At 34.8% G+C, this 27,429-nt stretch overlaps 1 protein-coding gene across 1 annotated transcript in view; it reads right to left on the minus strand.

Annotated features, from left to right (window-relative positions):
* The window catches only part of LOC150104898 (paired box protein Pax-6-like), a 94,067-nt gene that overhangs the window by 12,076 nt on the left and 54,562 nt on the right, over positions 1–27,429 (minus strand). The window contains exons 3-4 of the mRNA XM_090395084.1: positions 22,347–22,738; positions 2,321–2,552 (exon numbers count right to left, since the gene is read on the minus strand). Of these exons, the coding sequence (XP_090251210.1) occupies positions 2,321–2,552; positions 22,347–22,738 (624 nt within the window). The remainder of the gene's footprint in view (positions 1–2,320; positions 2,553–22,346; positions 22,739–27,429) is intronic.

Below are 27,429 nucleotides of genomic sequence, written 5' to 3' on the forward strand. Positions count from 1 at the left end.
TGTTTGTTTTTCCGATTTCTAAAACCTTAACGTTCAAATTTTTGTTTTTTCTTTCTTCTTCAAGATACGCACTTTTCATTTTTTTTGGTCTCTTACATTCCCTTGCTGAAACCAATAATCTTGATACACTTTTTCTCTGTCCGAGCCATAAAGAACATTGACTGTCACGTAATTACATGTCTGAGCGAAAAAAGTGTCATCATAGCAGGAGTGGAACGAACAAGTTCAATGATGTCTTTGTGTGATAAGACTTATTTCTTAGTTTCCATTTTTTTTTTTTTTTTTTTATCTAGAAAGTCCCAAAGTTTATTGTTCACATTATATCCTTCGTAGATGAATTAGAGCGTACACTACGACCGTTGCCTAGCAACAAGTAGTCTACTTCTTTTTTTCTTTTTTTTTTTTTTTTAATTCAGCTTTACGGTAAACTTGTGAGCAATGCCAATGGTCATCACCAGAGACCAGCCAGAGATGGGACATAAAATTTTTATCTTTTAGTTCTTCCCACAGTATTTCATAGGCTCTTTCATCCTCCGGTCTGTATTCTGTGCGTGTGTACGCTCAGCATCGCTACGTTGATAACAAAGTTAATGACGCATTAGAAGCTGATAACTCTGTTGGCCGCGGGATAGACAGAGCGAGACAGCGAGTAGGCCTGAATTAGGTGGACAGTGGCAAAGATGAAAGAATGGCGCAAACCTTCAGAAACAGAATAAATGATGGAGCGTGGAAAGCACATCTCGTCAATAGGATAACTCGATTTGGAGTTTAATTTTTTACCATAATTTATTTTTGTTCAGTTCTTCTTCTGATAGCATCCTGATGATGGACTTTTTCGCCAGACCATTCAGTCAAAAGAGAATTGATCCAAAATACACTTTAATTTCAAAATACGTACCTGATCCATCTGTGGTTCCATGACGTCACTTAATGCAGCCATGAAGATATCAAGAAATTATAAAGATTTAACTTTTTCAGGAATGTCCGATCCGTTATTCACTTTTTCAAATCGATTCAAACATTATCGTGAAACATTTCAATATCTTATAAAGAAATAGCAGACTCTACACATTGAGTAACTGCACCTGCGTAAGACGATGATTCTGTCATTTGTCTCTCATGCTTAATCCAACCCAACTAAGTATTGAAAAGAGCAGTTTATAACACAAATATGGCACTCGTGATTGTTTGATACTGCCTCTTATGTGAAATATACTGCAGAAATCATTCGTTATAGTTAACAATGATTACGAGAGAGGGTAAAAGTCGTTATAACTAGAATATTAACATTTTTCCCAGAATCAAGCTGAAAATTACAGTGATCGATAAATTTAAAATATTTGTCATTTATATCGCAATAGCTTTCATTAAATTAACGTGTTTATCTTACTGAAAATTTGCATAAGGAGACTCCCCAGAGACTCAAAATGCCCTAGGAGAGCATTTTGAGTCTCTGGGGAGGGTGTTCTCCAGCATGGCCCGTGAGGGGCCCTTGTCGGTGGATGCTTTTCCCTGGAATATGAGTGGTTCTACTCGGTGTTGGGGGGGGGGGGGTGTCACTGAGTGGAGCCAACGCTGAGTTAGACGGTCTTTCGGCCACTATTGAGTGGTCTAGAGGTCGTTTTAATTTTTATAGACGGCTTTACTTCAATATAAGTCACTGTATCCCATGCATGTCGTACGAGGCGACTAAAATGGGACGCGAAACCTAAGAGAGCGAAACTCTCTTAGGTTTCTTCCGGAATTTTGCTCCCGGTGAAAGGGCTTAGATTTCGGGAGGTTTGCCCTAAGAGAGCAATTTGAGTTTCGGGGAGGGTGTTTTCCGGCGTGGCCCCTGTGGGTGCTTGTCGGTGGACGCCTGTCACTGAGTGGGCCAACGCTGAGTGGACGATCTTTCGGCCAGTGTGGAGTGGTCTAGGGATCGCTCTAATTTTTAAACAGGGCTTTACTTAAAAATCGCCATGTAGCATGCATGTCGTACGAGGCGACTAAAATGAGTACCCAGGGAGGTAATGGATGGCAATGATGTAGCCAATGAAGTTTTAACTGAGGCTCGGCTATTGCTGTTACCCTCCTGCCATGATCAGAGCTTATAGCTCAATAACACCCTATCCATATATTTTCTTCTACAGATAATGGGGAATATGTAAAGCATTCTTGCTTCACCCAACTAGCCAATAAATAAAAAAAAAAAATTCTTTCCGTGTAAGGCGATCTAAAAATCTTGTTTCTAGATGTATTGTAAGATGTAAGATATAGTGGTGGTGTTAATACGAATGAAGTATTACAACTAATATTTGAAAAAGTTGGCTGCACTCACCCCTTTTCTGAATTTGGGAGTTTTCTACAGGTATTGTTGGCGTACTAACTGGAGCCACATAACTAGGCGTGATCCCACTAAAAGTTGTTCCAGCAGGATACCACGGATTTGGCCTAGGCCATCCTTGGCCATTGAGCATGCGCAATTTATCATAGACCACGTCTTGCGCTTGAACTTGGGCCTGTTCCTTTTGCGAAGCCAGGTTCCGCAAGACACGATTGATTGATGATACCTGCAAAAGAAATAAATTGCGAATAATAATTAGAAAAAGCTATTCATGCAATAAATAAGCACATAGGATAAGATGAATTCAAGTAATTTATTTTATTTCCAAAGAGACCGTAAGAGGACATTGAAAAAAAAAAAAAAAAAAATGAGGATTTAGCTATTTCCCCCAAATGTCAGTTTGTTAGTTCCCTCATTTACCATCAGAGGGCGCCACACAAACGTTTACAGTTATGAAAAATAACTGCCCAAGCCCATTGATGATCGCGGCTATCATTTTGTCCTTACGGAGTTAAATCACAAGAACCTCTCAGCGGTGAAGCCGACCCATTGGCGTTGATCAATTAATCACAAACAGCCACCATTTCTCCGCGTGCCTTTTGCAAGTCCTCCCCATCTGGGACTTGTGTTAATTTGTCTTCTTCCGAGAAGGAGCTAGTACAACCGCCTTGCTAACTCCCTGTCGCTCCCTCTTTATCTGCTGCATTTGAAGGAGTGAGGGATAGATGCTCTGATTCGAGAAGAAAATTTATTACAGGGCCCCTTTAATTTATGTTGATGGAAACTAATAGTAAGGAAGTAGAAAAACGAAACTTTAATACCGGTAGACAAGGAGAAGAATAGCGGTTTCAGGAGGGGGAAAAAATAAACCAGTTGGAAGATATTTTCCCCCATTTACTTGGAAGGAAATTTGCAGCCAATAATTGTTTTTTAAAAAATCTAAAGCAACATTTATTCCCAGTGAAACATCTTTAATTTAAGGTAATAAATTATTTATAGTTTCAAACACTCAGGAATTCTTTCAGATTTTTAATCTGTTTATTTCACGAATTAAGAGTTTTCTCAAGTGATCACATTTCTTAAAGAGACTAAAACATCTTTCATAAACATATGGAAAGGAAAGATGTTCAGTGAAGCATGTAGCAAGTCATAGAAAAACTTTAATGGATCAGTAACAAGATTAAACATTGAGAAAGTAAAAAGTATAAAATGTTTACATCAGAAGTTGGCATTATGCAGACTCCTGGTCACCACATTACCAGCTTATGATACGCTGGACTTATTTTTATTCGCATAAATTGTATAACATTTTAAGCAATTTTATTATAGTTTTTAGTTTCCCGTAAATTTATAGGAATGGATTAGGTTTCCAACATCGAATTCTATGAAAAAATGATAGATAATAATAATAATAATAATAATATATTGAGTTTCCTCAAAAACATACAAATTTTCTATAATTTTGCCATAAAACTTTCGAGAATTGTTATAATTTTGCCGCAATTCATATCACTTCAACTGTTAAAATAAAAATAAAAAATAAACCTAACGAGCGAATCTATGAGAATTAAATGTATAAACTTTGTAAATCACGTAAAATTATATAGAGATACGTATCGTTATCATGGTCTGGTAGGTTTTTTTTTTTCTTTATCAGTATTCATTCATTCACGTTTTTGTCCGTATGTATTATACGAACAAAAACTGTTCTCAAATGCCATTATTTCTTGCTTTATTAGCGAATGCTAATAAGGAAACTCATCAGAAATGAAAGGGAATTAGTTGTTACTGTGCTGCCCTCTAATTATGGAACATAAACTTTGATTGGTTGTTTTCAAAATTCTTCTCTTATTGAGAAAATGTATTGTATGGAACTTATCTCTCTACAACTACCGGGTAAAATTTCTTGAAGAATTGAAACGTTAGGTAGGCATAATTAAAAAAAAAATAAATAAATTACAACGGAAAACTGAAATGTTTTCGAAGAAATAAATTATTTGATCTACAGATCTTTATACTCATTTTTATATTTGTAATATGGGATGAATTACTACATTTATGATACACGTAAATGTATTATATTATATTATATTTCAATAACATAATGTGATTGCTTATATAATTGCTTATATATATTTTTTTTTATTTCAATAATATAATGTAATTGCTTATATAATTTATTTCAATAACATAGTGTAATTGCTTATACCATAAGATATTTTTAAAGATTTATCAATTTACGATTTCTGTACTGAATTTTAAAAATAATTTTAGTGAATGTAAGTTCAATGTATTTGTTTTTAACGATTCTATAACTGCTAAAAAAAAAGTTCCTTTTAACTTTTTTTATATGAATCCAACCAATGAAAAGTTGTGAGCGCAATTTAATTCCCTTACTTTAGTGTACTAATCATGGAACTTTTTCTTAGTCGAGGTCTTTCTCTCCCCCCCCTCCCACCGAGAAATCATTTTTTAAATGTTTGATTTCATATCCTTTTTGTTCCTAGCATACTACTACATCAATCAGTTTATTTTTATTTTTCAAATAAATCTAATAACTATGTTAGTCCAGTCTATAAATATATATGAAATGTACAAAAACATTAATATATGTAAATATTGCGCTGAAGATTTCTTTTCTTTTCTTTTTTTCCTCCCCTCAAATAACTTCAATAAACTGAGTAAATTATTTTATACACAAAAACTGGTGTACTAATAAATTATAAATTTTGACTCAAATATTTTTTTGGGAAATATTCTGAATGTCTTCTATATTTTATTATAGTTTACAAAAAATTTCAGACACATTTTATCGAAATAAGTAAAATTTATATATTTAAATATTAATTTTAAATTATGAAATTAGTCACAAACTTCCCAAAATAACAAGAACAATGTTGGGAACAGTAATTCAATCAACAGTCATTTATTTAATACGTGATTTACGTATTGAAATGGAAACATTGCTAAATAAATAAGTTATTCAAGTAAGTTATATATATCACTACTATTTAAGATATTTAATAAGTTGTATGAAAGAAACTGGAAAAATAAAACATTTTAATTGAAAAAAAACTAGAAACAAGTAAAAGTTTTAGGTAAAGTTATATACTTTCTAAAAAAATATGAAATATAAAAGTATAATTATTAAAAAATCAAGTAAACTCATAAATCTTAGTTTATTCATCTCTAATCAGCATAAATACATAAACACCTATCAATATATATAATGTTAAACTATAAAAAATTTTTGAACATTTTAAACATGCATATATCACGCACCGGTATTCAACAGAAACTGCAGTAAAATTAACATGTTTTTATTTCCCGAAATTCTTCGGAAAAATAAAACATTTTAATTGAAAAAAACTAGAAACAAGTAAAAGTTTTAGGTAAAGTTATATACTTTCTAAAAAAATATGAAATATAAAAGTATAATTATTAAAAAATCAAGTAAACTCATAAATCTTAGTTTATTCATCTCTAATCAGCATAAATACATAAACACCTATCAATATATATAATGTTAAACTATAAAAGATTTTTGTACATTTTAAACATGCATATATCACGCACCGGTATTCAACAGAAACTGCAGTAAAATTAACATGTTTTTATTTCCCGAAATTCTTAGCAAATACAAATATTTTCATTATGCTATGACGCATTCCTTTCAACATTTACCCACAAAGGTAGAAGAATTTCTTGAAAATGCTTCGTCGCTTCCTAATAAAGACTCATAATGTAGTCGTCAAGCGTGTAATTCTTAACGGTTTTCGTAATTTTCTCCCTCTCTCTTTTGAGCATGCGTCTTTACATCCTAACACTTTTCGATCGGACGACAGTGCGGTGTTTTTGTTTGTCTCTTTGCCTATACTGCCAAGTAGCGTTCATTCAATCTAATTAGTCTTCGGAATTCTTCTTTCCTCAAATTTTTTGTTTCTTTGTTTTGTTTCGTTTTAATTCTCAACCGATAGTCCAAAACAGAATTCAGAACATACTCGTTTTCTCTTTTCTCACACGCTGTCAATTATTTTCGGTCCGTATGTTATTATTTTGATTCTTATTGGTCAACTATGGCTGGCAAATATATATTTGGGCCACAAATTCTTTCAGTTCGTCTATATCAGAGTATACAAAAAATGTGACCCGCGGACTGGCACCGGTCCTAAGTAAACAATAAATTCAAATATGACATGTGTTGTTAATAGAGAAAAATCAAGCTGTAATTTTTTTTTTTAAAGAAAATATTAAATTAAACAACAAAAGTGTCTAATTGTTGCCTATTCAAGTATACGATATGCACACATTACATATAAAATATATATTTATTCCCCGTTAGTTACTAATGGAAATCAGATAACAATAAAAATATAATTTATTTAAACTTGTATTAGTAATTTATTTAAAGTTGTATTACAAAAATTTTTCTCATACACCTACGCTTTTTCACTTTAGAAAATGTAGTAGAGGTTTTATGATGGATCTGAGGACTTGAAAATTCTTAAATGTGGACTGTTCGAATGCCATTACTCCTACAGATCTTCTTACCTAAGTGTACCATTATAGGTTTATGCTGTTTAATCAGCATTACAGTAGTGATATTGTTTATGACGAAATATTCACACATTGCTAAATAGTTGTTCGAAGATTAAACCTGAAGCGAAGTATCTAAGTTGCGAATAACCTACATTTAAGAAGGGGATGAGCTGAATTATAAAAATTACAGCATCCCCCCCCTCGAAATTTATGTTATATATTATTTATTGAAGAACAATCGCTTTTCCAATAATTTTGAAAAGCGAGAAAATTATAATTATACGCTATTGTTATTCTAATAGTTAATGTTCGAAGCATAACATGAATAGATCTACAAAAAACAGGATCAGAACCTTTTCAACAAAACGCCCGTTTAGTTCTGGGATATCTATTAAAGAGCCTCAGTAGCTCAGTCAGCATAGGCGAAGCCCTTTGGTCGGAAAGACCTGGGTTCGATTCCCATCTGTGACGTGAGGAACCATCTGGTGTCTTTCGAAGGGTGAGTTAGCCGGAGGTAGGGGAAATTTTCACCGGGAAACTCGGGTTTTTCGTCTCCAAGAACACGCAAACCGGTCCCGTGAACACGCACATCTTGGCCCTATGCCGTTCCCGATCACGGATAAAGTTTGGTGGGGGGGGGGGGGAAGCAATGGTGAACTACCCTGTAAAAATCTCACCAGAAATACTTTGTGGACAATGTCTACAAAGTCACCTACGGTCGGAAACGACTGAAAGGGAAAATCAGATCGGATATCTATTAATGACAGTAGTTGAGATATAAATTTATTTCTTTATCGCTTTTTATCCTTTCTTTTTTTCTGACTTTGTTATTTTATTTTAATTACTTATTTTTTGAAGCTTGAATTTAAAAAAAAAAATGTATGGCGAAAATTCTTTCTCCTAGTATAGCGAAAATTATACACCTCTAATTTATATTAGGCGTTTTAGCAATGCATTGTTATTATTATTTGACCATTAGTAACATTCTCTCTCTCTCTCTGTATGTGCGTGCTCTCCAAATGTGAAGGATTACATATAATTTGTCTCACGTATATTAGGTCTAGTGCTCGTTACGTTCGTATTAGGCATGGCCTATTATGATTTGAAACCGCGACCGCTTCGAGGACAAGGTGGTTAATCCTATGCCTCCGGTGTGTCCTATGTCTGTAGATGCGAGTGTTCACGGGAACGGTTTGCCTGTTCTCAGGAACGAAAAACCCGAGTTTCCGGGAGGAAAAAAACCTCCTTCCTCCGTATGAGACCGGCTAACTCCCTTTTAGTCGAAAGAGTTCCTCACGTCACTGACGAGAATCGAACCTAGGTCTTTCCAAACAAAGGGTTTCGTCTATACCGACTGAGCTAAGGAGGCTCAGCATCTAGAATAAAAAAAATAAAAAAAAGTAAATAACGGGTTTATTTATTTGTTTGCTACAACTTAAATCTTTTATTTTTGGTATGGGACATTGGCTTGTTTTTATGATTAAAGAATTTTAGAAACTTTAGAAGGTTAATTCGTCGCAGATAATCAATAAAGACTTTACAATAACTTTCTGAAAACTTTTAAACTTTTTTTTAACAGATTTCAATAATGAAAATGATGAACACCGTTGCCGAAACAAAGATTTTAACTGTTTATTAATGTTAATCCGGTGAACACGCATCTACAGACACGGGATGCCATTGGATAAGGAAGGCACCGGAATCCATCTTGTTTTTTTTTCTTTTTTAATAATTCCCTAGTATATTAGCATTTGTAACCTAACAACCATTGGAGTGAGAAAAAATACAACACAACACCAAGGATACCCCCATGAACGAGCCTGATTAACGTATCTACTAACTTATCGACAATAAAGCAGACTGCTGGTTCGAATCCCACCGTGATTACGATGTTTATGATTGTAGTGATATGGAAGATGTCTTTTCTATATATATATAGAAAAAATCCTTAGCCAACCCACGGTACAAAATGTACTATACGTTTGGGAAAAAAATAATAAAAACCCTTTTTTAGGAGGTAGGAACATAAACAAATTGAGTTAACTAAATAATGAAAACGGTTTGTTTTAAATTGATTTTACTTATTTCATTTTTATTTTTCCGGTATAATCTTAAAAAAAAAAACTTTTAATGGTACAAAAGTTAAACTCATACTTCATCCTGCCTGATACCTACAACATAAAATATCCGAATGTTTAGTTGTTTTAGTCTTTTAATTAAAGTTCAGATATATAAGAGAGCAATAACTAAGTAAAAAATGACTTCAAACAAATAAAAAAATAATTGAATTGTATTAGCATATGTCTGTTACTAACTGCATCGTGTTACGAAACACAATTTAATCCAAATATTGATCTTCCGGACCTTTGAGATATTGCCGTATATAACTCACGTTCTTATTTTTTCAATTTGTGATGAAGGCGGGCGAAATATTATTTAGGATTAAGATGGCATTCCGATTCAATTTCACCAGGAATTGATCACGTGAGCCGCATCTTTAAACTGCGATCATAATGGCTATACAAGACTGAGTCAAGGAGTGCACTTTACACCGTTCGTGTTCATTGTGAAACGAGTTACTAGTTGTGGTAAAACGTTTCATCGATATTTTTATTTTCTAGATATTTTAATAAGAACGTCAGAGACCCTAACTAATGGTCTACAGTGGATTTAATATTCTTTAAACCAAAAATCGTAATCTTTAGGTTCAAGGGCGCAATCTTCATTTTGGTTTTCTCTTATCGTGGTATAATCAACATATATTATTATTATTATTATTATTATTCGTGACACCTCCAAGGAGTCCGAAGACTCATCGCGGGTGGACACCTACAACTGTCTCAACCACTACACCGAACCTCTACTACGAATCATCTCCATCAACGCCATCTACCGCCCACCTCCACCACTACCACAACTAGTATTTTTTGTCTGTAAATTGCGTGTGTTCTGAAGTGCCGATTTGTCTGTATGCGGGATGAAAAACCCTAGTTTCCGGGAGAAAAAACCCTGCTACCTCCGTATGAGATCGGCTAACTCACTTTCGATTGAAAGCGACCAGATAAAGATTCCTCCCATCGCGACGAGAATCGAACTTAGGCCTATTCCAATCGAAGGGCGCAATGTACCGTTGTTCTTCCAATTGCGCTACGGAGGAACTTTTATATATATATTTTTTTATATTTTTTTATTTTTTATTTATTTATTATTTTTTTTTTATAGGACTCTTCCAGGATGATCATCTTTGCTGGATGGACTGTTGGTTGACTCTACCTGATAGATTAGATGCTTTCCTTCATCCACAAAAACATTAATCCTGTAAATGAAACTCATTTATAGACTATGTGCTCGTCTGAAGAGGTCTGCTCCTTCTATCCCAAAGCATGAGATAATCATCGCTATACTGCCTGAAATCCAGCAACTGGAATCATCCTTTTCCACACAAGTAAAATATTACATCGTTTGTTTCAGACTGTTTAGAAATTATACAAAGTTGTCATTTTTTTCCCTCGGCATATGATCAAACTAGAAACACTTCCTTCTGTGCATACTTAGTAAAATTTTCAGATTTTGGTTTACGATTAGTTATATTTTTCTTGCTACAAATATTTGATTGACAGAACGGTATTCTATTGAATATTGTTACCACGAAGTTATTTAAAATTTTCGAGTGTGTTTAAAGGAGAATAGTTAGGTGATTAGGTGAGAGGAAGGTGAGGGACCCACCACCCTCCCCTTTTTTTTTTTTTTTTTTATCATTGATCGATTTTCCTATCACAGTTTCTGCAGATACCTGTTGAGAAGTATCTGACACGGACTCTTTCTGCTAAACTTATTAGAAGTAATAATTTCGATTTTATGTTCACTGAATTAACATGGCTCATCTGTGATTCAGCTCTATTTGGATATTGGAATGCGACTATTAACACTGCACTTTTTTAATTAAAATTTTCTTGTGTAAAACAGCACATTCCAAGTAGCTCACACTCTGACTATAGTATCTTTCACCACTAAACGCTGAAACAACTATACTTAAAACGTCATTATATCTATAAAAGACATACAAATAAATTAAACGTGTATTTAAAAAACATAAATAACAAATTAAATATTTTTATAAATAAAATATTCAAAATTTTATTACAATATGTTTTTTCTGAAATATATCTTTAATTTATTTCAAAATTATTTAAAAATTATAAAATATTATATAAGTATTGGGTATTATCATTTTTTTCTCTGTACGTGAAACTTGAAATATGACTATTTACTCTAATACCATGCATCTTTTAAGGTTATAATACGGCTGTTATGCTTTTCTATATTACGAATCTGTTGTCTGTCATTGTGCAGATAAGAAAATTTTCCAGTAAGAAAACCTGTATATGGTATCTCATACTCCATATGAGAGTCTATATAAAGCTTCGTTATATTCTATAAGGCGCGTGTCCTATTACTGATTGTCATACGGGAAAAATTAACGAATTTTAGTAAAGTAGAATAAAAGCCATACTTCTTAACAGGTAAATTCAAAATCTGTGAGTTGTCTCTGAGATACTGGAATCGCCGATTTTGATTATGTGCACTACAACATCACTTAGCATGTGTTGCTCTGAATTTATCACTCGAACCATGGCGGACTCAAAATGTACTGTTATCAAGAAGCACAAGAGTTAAATAGTTCTTTTTGATCAGGCATATCATTGATAATAATTACCGATATCTTTCGTTTTCGAATTCACGTCTTTTATATATTATTTAAATACTATGCCAGTGTTTAACAGGGTTGTTAGCCATCCTCGACTGCTCGTGACCATCCCAATTAATTGTCCTCATATGAACATAATATAACCACAATGCAAATATTAAACCTTAAATTAACACCAGAAAGTTAACAAACATTAGATTCGTTTGTTGACATTTAGCAAAATGGAGTCATTTAAATTTATAGTCTCAGTTTTTTTTACACATTCTTAGCATATGAAATGTTCATTCTTTAATTTCCTTTTCACATTTTTACTCTACTTACAAAATTCAGAATCTGATCACCTTGTCTTTACAATGGGAAAATTATAATAGGATCTTTATGAGCTAACGTCTTGGTCTCGGGACAGTAATTTTCGCCGTTATTATATTAGTGTATATCAAGAGAACGTTTCTTCCAGGTGGCGCAGTGCTAGTTATTGGTTACGTCACAACAGACGTATGCTTGCGTAGCTAATAAATATGAAACTAAAGTAACCAGTTATATTACAAGACTGTACTATTTGAGAACAACAAAATTGTAAAGTTTGATTACTGAGAATTTTATTTTTTAATTTAACTTTTTATATACATTTTGTGTTGTGTATAACGTTTGTAATGCAAACAATGTAAGTTCGACACCCAGATTAGTGTAAAACGTATTAAAAATAAATAAAATAAAATTATTTATAGAGTCCCAATCTGCAGTCTCATTGGTATTTTAACTTTTCGTCGAAATACTCCTGCAATGTTTTCATGTAAAAAAAAAAAAATATATGAAAAATAAGACTTTTGTTATGTTGAATGTAAGAACTTTTTAAAAGCAGTCTCAAAAATAAATAAATAAACAGTTTCTGTTTTGTCGACAAACGTAGCTATTCCTGTCCAAAGAGACACAACCACAGAAAGAGGAAAAAAAATAAAATAAAATAACAGAAAAAAAAAGGCGCCATTCTCGAAACACGTGCCACTGCATTACCGAACTTCCGCAAAGTAAAGTGCTTACTCAGGAAATGAAAATCGAAAATTCAAATGAACAAAGGCGAAAAGGGGAATAAACGAGATTGGCCAGCATCTCAAATGTAACGAAAGCTATATAGAGAGACAGAGCACAGGAGGGATGGATAGAGGAAGGGGGGGGGCGACAAAAAATAGAACGCGACTTTGGAAGAGAGAGAGAAAAAGGGGAAGCAAAAGGGGGATGGATGGGAATACAAAGTTGACACTGGTGCTCAATTTGCATTGTAGATTCCTCCATCCTATGCAACAGCGGGCTGTATCTTGCTTTTGTGAGCACAACTGGGACCGAGAAATACGTTTTCCCAGCTGCATGTACGGTAAACATCCGATCGACGTGTCTTCGGCATCTTTTCATAAGATTTAGCCATGTAACATGTGAATTCAACTTCATAACTTTCCCGACATCTCGGAAGCAAATTTTTCCTCGATGTCTAAATGTACTTTGACAGACGACAGCTTTGTTATTATAATACTTCGAAAAACTTGAAGAAATTTTCTTCAGTTTTTCAAACTCTTTCTTTAAAGAAATAAGAATTTTCGCGTTTTATATTGACATCTCCACGAACGCAGTCTGAAAACTTGACTTTTATAAACACTAAGACAGAGCGAGGCAAGCGCATTGAAGCATACTTAATAAGTTGTACCGGGAAATGTTGGTTAGCTGAATTCGTCAACAAATACAAGAGTAAGAATAGCGATGGAAATATGCAAGACGAATCGAATGAAATCTTGACACGGTAAGAAATGTTCTCCGAGATATACACCTGCTATGACAGATGGATATACATATATATATATATATATATATGTATATACAGGTAGCATCCAAACTTTTAAGTTGCTAATAAAATGAAATTGGATTATTATAACTTTAGCGTAAGGGTAGCGGATCTTTTTCATATGTCAAATTCCATTATAGGATTCATGAAATTTTGATTTGAGTCGTCCCACTGTATGTGAACTCCATTTCCACAGTTATGAATATATTTGGGAGTGTATATCGAGTATGCATATGTTGAAAGGGACGAATGATAATCACCCAAGAGAACAATACGATAGAATTTCGGAGAAGGAAAAGAAGAAGTCAGATAAAAGTGAAATAGTAGTCAGAAATAACAAAAGGAGACTTGACAGATGATAGAGGAAACAGAAAATTAAAACATTTCCACTCTCTAGACATCTTTTCAGAGGAACATGAAAGAAAACTTCAGTATCTGAGCTTTATGCCGGTATCCAATAGGTTTGCGAAATACCATTTGTTATCCGAACAAAGAATGGCCAAATAAGTAATAAAAATAATTTAAATACTTACTTTGCACGGTGGTTTAGATCCGTATATTTCAAAGTGAATGAGATTAGTCAATTACTTTCTAATATTGAGACTTTCCGCACGTCAATTTGACATTTGAACATTTGAGCAGTTATTTTGATCTAATAACTATTAAATATAAAATGTAGTTAGTAATGTTTTGGCACTAGAAACGATAATTATACCAATCGCTCTTACATGTACTCATAATCAATTATTTAAGTAATGAGCCAACACCAGATTTTAAAAAAATGCATATTTTTTTTAAAGAAGTACTTTATCTCATCCGATTTCCCCAATACCATTCAAATATAAGTATGGATTTGTACCCTATAAAGCAAACTCTCCTAAGATTCTGAATATGTATATATAGACGCGTTTTTAAGGTTTTTGAGGTGAAATGACTTTAATTAATATACTTAAAACCGAGCAAAACAACCATCCCAAAAAAGTTCTTGGCATAATTAACTGTTTACCGTTGTTTTGACAGTTTATATAATAATGCTGAACACAAACAACAAATCAGATTTTTTTTTGTTGGTAAGAAAAAAATAATAAGAAAAAAATATAATATTTTTCTTATTATAAATTCAATATACTACCTACCGCTGTTGTACAAAGACGAGAATTAATTTAATTAATAAAGATTGTTTGCTATCGAGAAGATAGCTCTCCCTAACGCAGACAATAGCAGGGTAAAAATCATCGCCATTATTGATATACAACGAGGCACATTATACTATCTACCAATAATTGTCCGGCCATGCCTGTTATTTGAAGTTACGGATTATTCCCGGCTTGTTATCACATACAAACTGGTGTACAGATAGCAGGAAACAGTATTTCATCGTAGCAATTGAATACAGATGTTATAACAACACGACGTGAACTCTGACTTCGAGAGAGGTGTCATCGTGGGCTATCACATTGGTGGCATGTCCATACGTGCCATTGCCGCTCAACTGGAGCATCCAAAATCAATTGGCCATGTGATCAACAAGTGGAGACGTTCTGGCATCACTAGTGCAGAAAAATATCCAGGCTGCCGAAAATGACGGACAGGTACAGGAGGGCGTTAAAAACGGATGGCACCAAAAAAACCGGCTACAATCGGCATAAACCATCCGTGATGAGTTCCAGAAAGCCAGTAACACCATGGTGAGCACTAATACTGTACGAGAAGAACTCTATTTACTGGCTTTCCAAGGAAGAGCAGCGGCACACAAGCCGAACATCACAACAACGAACAGAGTGGCTCGTCTGGTCTGGTGCAAGAACTGGACAATTGACCAGTGGAAAACGGTACTCTGGAGCGATGAATGAAGGTTCATCTGTTTCCAGTGTGGGTATGGAGGCAGTCCGGTGAACGCTTGTTACCACAGTGTGTTATCCACAATCAAATTTGGTAGTAGAGAAGTAATGGTGTGGGGTGCATACAGCTGGTTTGGAGCGAGATTACTGGTCGTTTTTCGTGGTTCCATGAAGGCAGCTCAGTACCTTGATATTCTGGATAATCAGGTGCTGCCTACACTGTGGAGTTTTTATGGAACGCATCCGTGTTACTGTCAAGACGACAATGCCCCATGCCACAAAGCTGCAGCTGTTATGGAATGATATGAAGAGATGGGTGTTAAACGACTGCCCTGGCCTGCGCAGAGTCCTGACCTCAACCCCATTATCCCATTATGTGGAATATTGGTATTAACTGGACACCCTCGAAAAAGTCTATACAGAAAAAAAAAAAAATTAATAAAAGTTATTTTCTTTTCATGTTCCAAATGCGCTATGGAATACAGCAAAAACTTTATTCATGATAGAATGTAAGTCTGTCGAACAAAATATGCTATATAATTTATTTTGAAAAGTAATGTTAAATTAATATATAAAAATACATGTAAACTTTTTTAAAAAAATTGGCGTTTTTAAGTTTATTTGTAATACACCTTTAAATTAATTTGATATTCTAGATTGTTATACCTTTCTCTGTAGTCGTGAAATTCTCTATATGCAATTAGAGAAAAACCATCAGCATCTTTTAGAGATACGTTGCTCTTATTTTAAATTACAACTAAATTGCTACCTGGAATCTATCAAATTCCTTGTAATTGCAGCTCATTCTGTTTTGGATAAATAGGTCGCTCCGTCACAAAATATATTTCTAAACATCAATCCTATATTAGATTAAATAAGCGACATAAGTCCGGCTTTGTAGAATGTGGAATTAATATCACTAGTTATAGGATCTTTAAGATAATGCTAAGCTTCGACACGGAAGCATCTATAAATCTGAGTGTCTTTTTTAATGAACGTGAATCTTCATCGCCCAAATCTCAATTATGGTAAGGTATGAGTAAAAACTGTATTTCTTAATATTTAATATGTTCTTACTTTGTTATTTTTGAACGAATTATAATATGAATGAATAATAAAAAGAATTATTAAATCTTTAATGTCTTTATTACACAAATCTTCAATAAAGGCAATAAAATTATTGAAGATTTGCGTAATAAATAAATGGGTTGAAATTTGATACCAATAAAAAAATTATAACAATCAATCAATCAATGATATTCGGAAGAACTTTCTATGCTCAACTTTTTCATCTTTCGGTCTATCCGCCATATTAATTACGATTCCTGTTTGCGATGAACTGCAAGGTGAAAGAGTTAACCAGAGTTTGTATTCTCCCCGAAACTTTAGTTTGATTCAAATAAAAAAACAAACTAGCCGATGAACACACCAACAATTAACCACCTCGTTGGCCTTAGCTACCGCTGTGTTAACTCTACATAACCCAAAGAGACCAAATAATTAAAGAGAACTTACTTCAAGTGCGCACAAGTTGAAATACCATATCAGTGCACATGCGATAAACTGGCTAACCATTTAAATCTAACAGTGAGTGACAGAAAAGCCGATCACTCACTGGCTTCGCTGTCACTCTTAAGATAGTATCAGCTGATGGTCCAATCTGATATTATCTTGGTGTATATGTTGGAACCTGTCTTAATACATTTAGTTAAACTAGTTTCCTACGTATCCTTGTCACACAAACACGTCTTAATGCATAGATGTCTTCACAGCCAAGGAAGATCTGGATTATAGATTACAAAGGCAATAATATTTCTAAGTCTAATTCTAAATCTCCACCTCCAAAATGTTTTACACGTGTGTAATTCAATACCGATATTGCTTTTTTTTTTTATATTTTATGATTTAGTGTTTGCTGATTGACAACAAAGAAAATATCTTGCATGCCTCATATCTGAATACACAAGCATCTTTAATAACAATCGGTCAACGCCCGTATTTGCATGCGCCAATTTTGATTAAATCCCTTTCGGCTAATCTGAGCGCATTGGTCAGTTCACCATGTCACGTGACTCTCTCAATACCGTTACCGATACTTACTAACAGTATTAAAATATAATTAAAATGCTGGCAGCTGTAATAAACATTTGGAGATACATTTCCTAGACAAAATCGTATATTTTACTGTTTATTATGCGAAACTTTTTAGTTTTAGATAAGCTGAAGTCATTCTGCGAGTATATAGCTGCTGACGTTGGTAGAGCGAGTTAACTTGTCGAATCAGAAATTTTAAAATAATTGTGAGAAATATTGCACTAAAATCACTAATAACCAATAAAAATGTGTTTTTTTTTAAATTAAAACATTAATATAACCTCTATTCCCTTATTTTATTTGATAGTGAATGAGACACCTTTATATTTATTTAATACAATCCTAGAAATGGTACTTTTAGTGATATGACAGCATGTAACATATCATAATATGTTATCATAATATGCCAACTGAAGGTTTCTCGTATTTTGTATTAAATAAATAAATATATTGTGCTGTCGTTGCCTGAAGCCATCCAGTAAACAGGTTTGATTTGCAATTCTCACACAAACAGATGAAAATTGTTTATTGTCTACAAAGCAAACATAAATACGTTCACAAACATGCATGTCAACAATGGGATTTGAACCTACTGCCTATTTGTTGGAGAGGAGAAATGCTATCTACTCGAGCAAAAATTGAACTTCCCCAGATGAGCCCTTCGGCTTATAAAGACATGGATTCGAATCCGAGTCTCATGCCATGATGAGGGCGAAGATTTTTCCTTTAGAAATTCGGGAGTATTATGTCTAAAGTTTCATTTAGACATAATACACTAACTAGGGTTAGTTGCTTCGTTCAGAAATCAAACTACCTACTGAACTCTTTGATTAAGTAGTTTCTGAAATGTAAATTAGTTGTTAACTTTAAAACCAAGTAACGACTGATATCATAAAATATCCCTAATATTAGGCTGGAAAACAAGAAATGCTTATGAATATTATGCCACGATTTAGCACATGATATTTAAACATTTGAAATAAAACATTTTTCTACTATTATTTCTATACTTAAGCTGTAATCTCGTGCTTGATGGTCCTATTGTATTGCACTTTTCACAGTACGACTTCAAAACACTTAGCACCACTAAATTCTTCCCCCAAAAGGACTTCAGGTAACAGTTCTAATGTCAAAAAGAAGGTTCAAACCGATGAATGGAGTAAAGGACTATTTTTCGGTGCTGACAAATGGTCGTTTACGAGCAAATTAATGTGACCCTGGATGACAAATATGCTAACCAAGACAAGGTTAAACAGTCATGGTCCCTTTTCTTCTTTAAACGGAATGGGGGTCATCGAAAACGCTAGAACGCGCTGAAAGAAGGCACAAGAAAACGATCATTCTCTCTCCGCGAGGTTAACCCCCCCCACGGGTCTGTATTCCCCTTTCCCCGATGGGTGAGAACATTCAAGATACAGACACAACATTCACTCGCGTTGTCATCTGGATGTGATGTATGATGCACCTACCCCTCCCCCGTTGCTGAATGTGTCTGCAGCGTCTTTCACGGCGTTCCATTCACAGCGTTCTAACTGCCACTCGCCCAGTCACAGCCGACCGACCTGAAAGCGTTTAGTCCTTTTTACCTTTGACCCTCTACCACTGCCTTGTCGCTACAACCACAAATACAACCAGGACTTGAATAGACGGCAGTTACAGAGGGCGCTGCATTGCTTAGTATTAACAAAAGGGGGGTACTACGTCATTACATCGGTAGCAAGTTTCGGGTAAATAATAGAAAAAGATTCTACGGTTTCCCCCGTCAACTCCCCCCCTTCCCCCTTGGTTCTCCTCCCTAACGTCTGAATGTAGAAGCCGTCAAGTGACTTACGGCTCCTACAGAAACCAAGTCTTCATCTATGCACTTAAATTGTTGACCGCTCCTAAAAGGTTACCATCAAGGACTAGTTAACATAGAAGTCCAGTAGGCGGAGCTCCCGACAGTGAAGATATACATTTCATCATCGTTTGTTGAACCAGGTGTTACTGCTGGTCTCAAGTGTGTTGAATAGCCTGCATCACTCTTAAACCTAAACACACAGGTGTCGACGGAACAGTCTGGCGGAAAAACAAACGGTTTTTCCGCCACTCAAATCGAAATGCATGTTGCTGCACCTATCACGAAGGAATAGATTTGTATTATCCTCTTTCCCCTCTTTATACCCCCCTCCCCCTACGTGAAACCGCTCCTATCACTTGTCTTCATTATCACTTAATTTGATTCCGTGTTTTCTCCCATCCATGACTCCCATTCCACTTGACAAAGGATCGGGACTCTGGATCAGTTGATGTCTATATCGCGAGAGAGGGGAAGGCAAAAACATCCGTCACCAAGGGAGCCATCTACGTTGCCAGAAATTAATAAGCTGAGATAACCCAACAAAAAAAAAAAAAAAAAAGGAAAAAAAAACCGGCCGAAAGCTGTTAATGTCTCATGAGGGGTTCATTCATATCAGCTTTGTTCCTATTCTCCCCTGCACGTCCTTCATCTTTTCATCGCGTCCCACCTCGACTGGACGGTTGAACGGTTGAGCGAAGGTTACAAAGCCGCACTGAGTCGTTGGTATAAAAGTGTGGCACGCGTCGCGTTAATGACGTTAACAGGCCGTGAGGTGATGAAGGCGACATCTAGTGTAAGAAAAGACTTAATGAAACAGTAAACTTTAGACTGGATGTAGTTTTTTTTTTTTTTTTTCATTGCACTGATTCATAATGGAAGAATTGTACGGGCAAAACCCGGAGGTTTCTATAAGTGAAAAACAGATCCGACTGACGACAGTCAGGAAGAGTCCCTTCACAATTAGACATATATACGCTGTTATTGGAAATATTAACATAGAATAGAGAAGCAAAAAATTTAAAAGAAACTTAAATATAAAAAAATAAATGAACAAGAAAAAAGTATTTTCAAATGAAATAATAATAGAAAATTTTAATAAATGCGTTTTAATTTAATGATTTTATTATACACCTAAAAATTAGTGCTATAACATTTTTTCAAATAATGCAACTAATACCGTTTATTTATTATTGGTAGTAATAGTATGCATTGACTGCATTTTTTATAGCTGGTTGCGAACGTTTATCTGTAAAATCTAAATCACTGAGTCTCTCTCTCCCTTCTTTTCTTCCTCATGCACAGAGGGAAAGAAAGAGAGAGCTAAGCCAATTCTTGCAGCCCTGTTTGCCATCACTATTTATTCGACGGTGCGTTTACGTGCGCTAATTTTTGCCGCCGTTTAACGAGCTGTCCTCACCGGACCCGCCATCTCTTGCCTCAGACGCACCTCTGGCGTTCCACGCGAGCGCTGTGCTGTCATTGGTTGACATAAGGGTGACGGTCGATTTCTCATGTCCGCAGGTTCTAATGATCCGTATTGTCAACACCAGGATTCGGCCAAGAGGAGGTACTAACGTTACAGTATTATAGCTCTTTCTCTTTCTCGGAGAGTATATGAAATAAAGGAGAAATGTTATTTTCCTTTTTTGCCAAGAAACTTTTAAATTAATAAACTTTCCTAAGTGTCTGCCTATTCTAAGCGTGTTCACCAGTGTATTTGTGACATTACAAACATATGCATTCATAAATTGACATGATTCAGTATGTTAGGATAGTTCACATTGTTAAGTAAATGTTACTGTTAAGGATGTGGGTGTAATTTGCTTCGTTGCGTGATGATAATGATGATTGTCATTTTCTTTCCACTAAGATACATACGACCTTGAGTGGGAGCAGGTCTAAATCTTTTTCTACGTAGAAATCAATAGCGTATACATTTTCTTTTGAGTTCTTTTCGAAGACATTCCCTTATCATCATCAAAAAGAGAGGAAAATAAAACAAGATAATCTATGTTGAAGTTTCATTTTTTTATTTTTATTAAAACATTCTGAAATCTCAGGATTTTAATCATTCAAAGTTCGAATTTTGTTCGTTCGTTTTTGAAATTAATATATATTTCTCCGAGGATGCCTTAATTATATTAGACAGACTTCTTACTCCCAACGCACGATAGGGTTCGTCATGACTAGCTTCAACTTATTCTGGTTTGTTTACATGAGAGCTGTTATTAAAATCGACTCCGTCTTGGGATTAGATTTGCGTAAGGTTTTATATTTAACATCTGCTTTCATTTGGTTGTTATATCCTACGCTCACTGAACACAAATATGGACTTACATTGAAATGAAAACGAACTTCTGTTTTTTTGTGATTTGCACTACTGTCCATCAAAGTGCTCAAAATACTTTTAAAGCCACTCAGTTCCGATTCAAACAGTTGGATCATCTATCCAAAATACACTATTAATTATATAAGCAGTTAATAATGATTACACAAGGGTAGTTATGTTATTGATTTTGTGGGAGGGGGCTTCCACTCCTTCCAGTGAACTCAGGTCACCCCCCCCTCCCCAGCGAAATAGATAAAGCAGTAAGAAAACAATTAATTGATGTAATATACTTGCCTCGTAGTCTTACCAGCCTTGGTGTTAAATCTAAATACCTTTTAAACATTTTTTTTTTTTAAATGTTGACTTTTGTCTTTCTATTACTGTTCCCATCTGTATTTCGTTTGCTTATTATACTCGGTGAGTTCTCAAGTGGGATGTGACGTAAGACCAGTAGCAAAATATTTAAGAAAATAACCAAACGATAAAAAAATAGGAACAGTTTAGAAAAGGACACATTTGTGTCACTGTTGACTATACACGCATGCACACAAACAGTTTAATAATAGGAGTGTAGTTTTACAATCTAGACAACGGACCTTGTTTCCTGTCTTATATAAGTGAAATTGGATTCTTTTCGTTAATTTGTAACTAAATTATGTTTAGTAACGAGTAAGAGAAGACGCGTTCGCTTTTAGTCTACGAGAAAAGAGAAAATATCGCATTTATTCTTACATAAAAATGCATCTCATAAATATAGAAACGATTACAATAATCAAGACTAGAAGAGGAGTGTTTTGATCTCTCACACAATAAATAAATAAAACGGAACACTTACGCTCGGTACGGAGTCGTTCGTACACACCCCTTCCGACAGTAACCGGTCTCTTATCTCCCAAGCGAAGATCGACGGGCATTCCCGCTTAAACTGGGCGATCTTGGCCACCACATCCGGCGTAGCTACGCGGGGCTTGCTGCCGCCAATAGCACGTGGTCGTATCGAGCCCGTCTCGTAGTAGCGTCCCAGGATCTTGGAAACGCAGCCGTTCGAAACCTGCAGGATGCGGGAGATGTCGCAAGGTCTCGCGCCGCTGTGGGCCAGCTCGACGATCTTCTGGCGAGTGGAGTCGGGCAATGGACGGCCGTTCACGTAAACACCGCCCAGTTGGTTGATGCCGCTGTGGCCTGCAAGTGAAAGGGAAATTCCATTGAAATCTTTTGGATTAAATGCTCAATGAATAAGTATCTTGTACTAAAAATTAATAATTTTTATGCTTTATTCAGACTCCATCATTAATAAATTTTCGCTTGTTGATATCGCTAATGATAGAACTGGGAAAAGATTGCAAAGTTGTCGACTACACGTAAATAATTTTATTGTTGAGTCAAAACTATTCACACATTGCAAATCGATAAATTGTTTTTCATTACATACACTTATCCCATTTTAATGTGATAACGCTGAATTTGAAACAAAATAATTTTCTATTTTGCAATGTAATGAATTACTGAAATTTTAGTAAGTATGATATGGTCACTTTTTTATATAGTTCATCGCATTTTTATTACGCAATGTTATTAGGCTTAATTATGTGTTCACCCTTCTATTGATAGTATGATGCTGAGGGAAGTATTGGGAATGACTGAATCGCAACAATAACAAATTAGTTCCGGTCCATAAAAGCTGTGTATAACATTGGAACTCCTTCTGCTCGTTGGATGATTTGCAACTGTGCAAACATGCTTTGAATACGCTGACAGAGAGAGAGAGAGAGAGAGAGAGAGAGAGAGAGAGAGAGAGAGAGAGAGAGAGCAATGAGTTTGTGAGTTGCCTGTACCCAAACTGGGCTTTCTTTATCATTCCGAAGTTGTTTCTACCTATGTTTACCTTTCGGATGAAAACCAGAAAGAAATTGAACCAGATAGCAATCAAACTACTTAAGAAAAAAAGAAACAAAAAACATTACTATGAATTTTAATGTCAGATCAATAGATTGAACGAAAATACTTGTGTGAAAATGAAGTAGATGGAAAATAGATATACAATTCAGATTTAAACACATTATTGATTAATTCAGTTATTAATATTTAATAACTATACTAAGGATAACAAATAATTTTTATTAATTATAATTCTCTTAGATTTCTCTAATATTTAGAAAAATCTTTATTTTTTTAATAAATAATTCACAGTTGAATTCCAACAGCTTCTAATATATTTAAGACATTAATATAAATTTTAATTCTCAGTTACTATGGTTTAAGGGAGATGGATTCAATCCAATACCCTTGGAGGGTAATGGATGGCAATGCTGTAGCTAATGAAGTTCTAAGTGAGGCTTGGCTATTGCTGTTACCCTCTTGCCATGATCAGAGCCTTAATAGCTCAATAACACCTTATCCCTACACTGTCCTCTACAGATAACGGGGAAGACGAAAAGCATTCTTTCTTCGCCCCTTTAAGCCAGTCCTTATTAGGACTATATGGTTTAAATCGAAGTATTTTTCGTATATTTATGAGCAGTTCATTTCACAAGTTGGAAGATTTTGTTCAAATGAAAATAAACCGATATTTAAATACATATACATAATACGGTTTTGTAGTTTTTATGATACTTTGTCATACTTGGAATATTGTCCAAACGAACGCGTAGATGAAAAAGATTTACTATCAAGCGATATATAAATTCTAGGTTTGAATCTCTTAAACACACATGGAATTTTATCACAGCTAAGCTCTTCAATATCTCATACAGAGGTAGCAGGGGTTTTTCGTCCCGCAAGCAGGCAAATCGGCCATTAGAATACACGCAATTTACAGACAACACTGATTGTTAGAGCTAACGACCTTATCCTGATATTATGGTTAGGAAAGTCGTGGGTGCTTAAATGCCTCTTAGAGTCACCAATGATGAAGACAATGGGCTCTAACATATCAAACGTTTTGAAGACTGATTTAAATGAATTAAAATAAATATACCAGCATTATTCTCTTCTGGTAATGTTTTAGTTCTGTCTATAATCATCATCAACAGACATTATTTGCATAACTGTTATCATCACTTGATAAATCCTGAGAATTACTTTCGTAATTATTGCTTCGTCATATGTAAAGAAAATATAAAATGCAATAAAATCGAACTTGTGTTATTTTTAATAGATAACAATAAAAAATATATCCCATTAATTTAAAACTTATGCTGAAATAGGGTAAATGAAAGACAAAAATTATTAGAAGTTAGAGTGTTCTCGTTACAGTAAAGGCAATTGAAGAAAGTTTGAAGGTTTTGAGAAAGTTTTTAAGATGTGGAAACAGTAATTTGTATTGGATGAGGAAGTTAGTAGTTAAAGTTATTTTAGAGAGGGAAATGATATTATCGACTGTAAACTTGGGTAAACGGATTTTTTTTTTAATTCTTGATAATTAAAGGACTGAATTTTCTTTCTTTGTTCTGGATTGGTATTTAAAAAACTGGTGGTTGGCGATCAGAAATTTCGTTTGTATGCACAAGTTCGGTCACACAAGAAAGATGGCTATAAACGCTTTCTTTCATGCAGAAAATTTTTTTTAAAAATTCCCATTATAAAAGATTTTTTAAAAAAACTTTATAATGGGAGCTTAGCAATTCATTATTGTTATTATTATTATTACATAGCATCTTCATGAAATCCCAGGATTCATCGCGGTATTTCCCTATTCCATACTACACTAATCTACGTATAAGCGCGATTGTATATACTACAAATGTATTATTAAGTACGTATGATCTCTGGTAGCCTTTCTTTCTTTCTCTTTTTTCTTTCCAAAGGAAAAAACATGAGTTTTAGGAAGGAAAATCCCTGATAATTCCGTATAAAATCATTTTGATATTGTATATGATTTGAATGTCTTATTTTTTTTATTTCTAAAGAAATACAATAGAATAGCCAAAAGCGGTGATTAAAGTTAACTGATGCACAGTAAGCTTATAAAAGCAAAATACCACTCTGTTGCCTCAATAATCTTAAGAATATTTTAAAGTATATCAGTGTAACCTTAAAATTTTGTTTTATTTTTAGATAACTAGAATTGTTATTTAGTATTTAATTAATTTTTTGAATAGTTAAATACACCATTATTTAAATTATTTAGAGATTATATATATAATTTTACCATCCATGCTGTTTTCTCAAAGAAGAGAAGTTGAATTGACCGTGAGATGCGGTGATTAATACCCTTAGGGTAACGGATGGCAATGCTGTACCAATGAAGTTTATCTGAGGTTCGGCTGTTGCTGTTACCCTCCTTGGGCGATGAGTTTCGAGAGTTTTTGAGTTCGCTCTCTTAGGGTTTTTGCCTTAAGAGAGCAATTTGAGTAGTCTCGGGGGAAAGTGTTCTCCGGCACGGCCCGCTTAGGGGCTTTGCCGGTGAATTATTTTCCTCGGAATTTGAGCGGTTCCGCTCGGTGGTGGGGGAGCCCGTCACTGAGTGGAACCAACGCTGAGATATGGACGGTCTTTCACCCACTATGGAGTGGCCTAGAGATCGTCAGATTTTTTGAGATTTCACCTTTTCTTACATAGTCGGTGATTAATACCCTTGGAGGGTAATGGATGGCAATGTTGTAACCAATGAAGTTCTAAGTGAGGCTTGGCTATTGCTGTTACCCTCTTGCCATGATCAGAGCCTTAATAGCTCAATAATACCTTATCCCTACACTGTCTTCTACAGATAACGGGGAAGATGAAAAGCATTCTTGCTTTGCCCCTTTAAGCCAGTCCTTATAAGAACTGTTTACTCATTCTGGATTGGGAATCGACCGAGAGATGTCGGTGATTAATAATACCCTTGTAGGGTAATGGATGGCAATGCTGTAGCCAATAAAGTTCTAACTGAGGCTCGGCTATTGCTGTTACCCTCTTGCCATGATAGAGCATTAATAGCTCAATAACACCTTATCCCTGCACTGTTCTCTACAGATAACGGGGAAGATGAAAAGCATTCTTGTTTCGCCCCTTTAAGCCAGTCCTTATAAGGAAAAGGACTGTTTACTCATAGAAACATTTGGCAAAGATTTCTGCAGATTTGATATTCCGTATCTTGTACAATTTTTTATTGATTCAGTTTCTTACTCCAGTATTGTGTGCTTCGTTCAGGAAATTATTTACACAAGTTATTACACACAAAAGTAGATCTAAAAATTTGAAACATTAATAGAATGTCACGTTAAAAGTCAAACCTGTGTTTATATCTAATAAACCTTTTGTAAACATTTTCCTAACGAAACACACTATAGTCGTGAACGTCCACAAAAGATTAATGATATAAAGGTATCATTTATCAAAACGTTCTCCAGGATTTTTTTAAATAATCCAGACAGACTTTTAAACGTAACACATTTTTCGTTACCTGGTGTGACCATCAGGTAACGAAATTTATTGGAAGCCTGAAGTGGATTGAAAAAAATAGTCCCGTGTTTTATCCTAGAGTAGGGTTCTCAGATTTTTCTAATCCCTAGCCTCATCCACTAATACTCTACAGGTTAGTTTATAAAGCATTCTTGTATGGAATTCACATTACAAATAATCTTCCCGGTCCTTGCTACCAATTTCATCAGCTGATAACACTTTGGGAGGCTTTTCTGATCAGTTAGCAAATAATCTTGCTGCTGTTTACTCTATCAGGTTGTGTTTGGTGGAGGAGTCCGAATATAGCAGATTGCAGGAGGGACAGTCGAGCCCACTCTTGGACTGAAGTCCAGGCACTCATTGTGTGGGAGTTATCCACAAGTCCATCCCTGAATACATGTCCGTACTCTATAAATTTTCCCAATACTTCACTGCTATGGACAGTATCATAAAAAATTGTAGGGTTACTGCAGTCGAAAATATCTCCTACAAAAACCAATGTTTTTTTCAAAGAAAAAAAAACGAGGCTTTGA

The sequence above is a fragment of the Typopeltis vanoorti genome, chromosome 7 (genome assembly GCF_054136105.1).
Source record: "Typopeltis vanoorti isolate ZY-2024b chromosome 7, IOZ_Tvanoo_1.0, whole genome shotgun sequence".
In the NCBI taxonomy this organism is placed as follows: domain Eukaryota; kingdom Metazoa; phylum Arthropoda; class Arachnida; order Uropygi; family Thelyphonidae; genus Typopeltis; species Typopeltis vanoorti.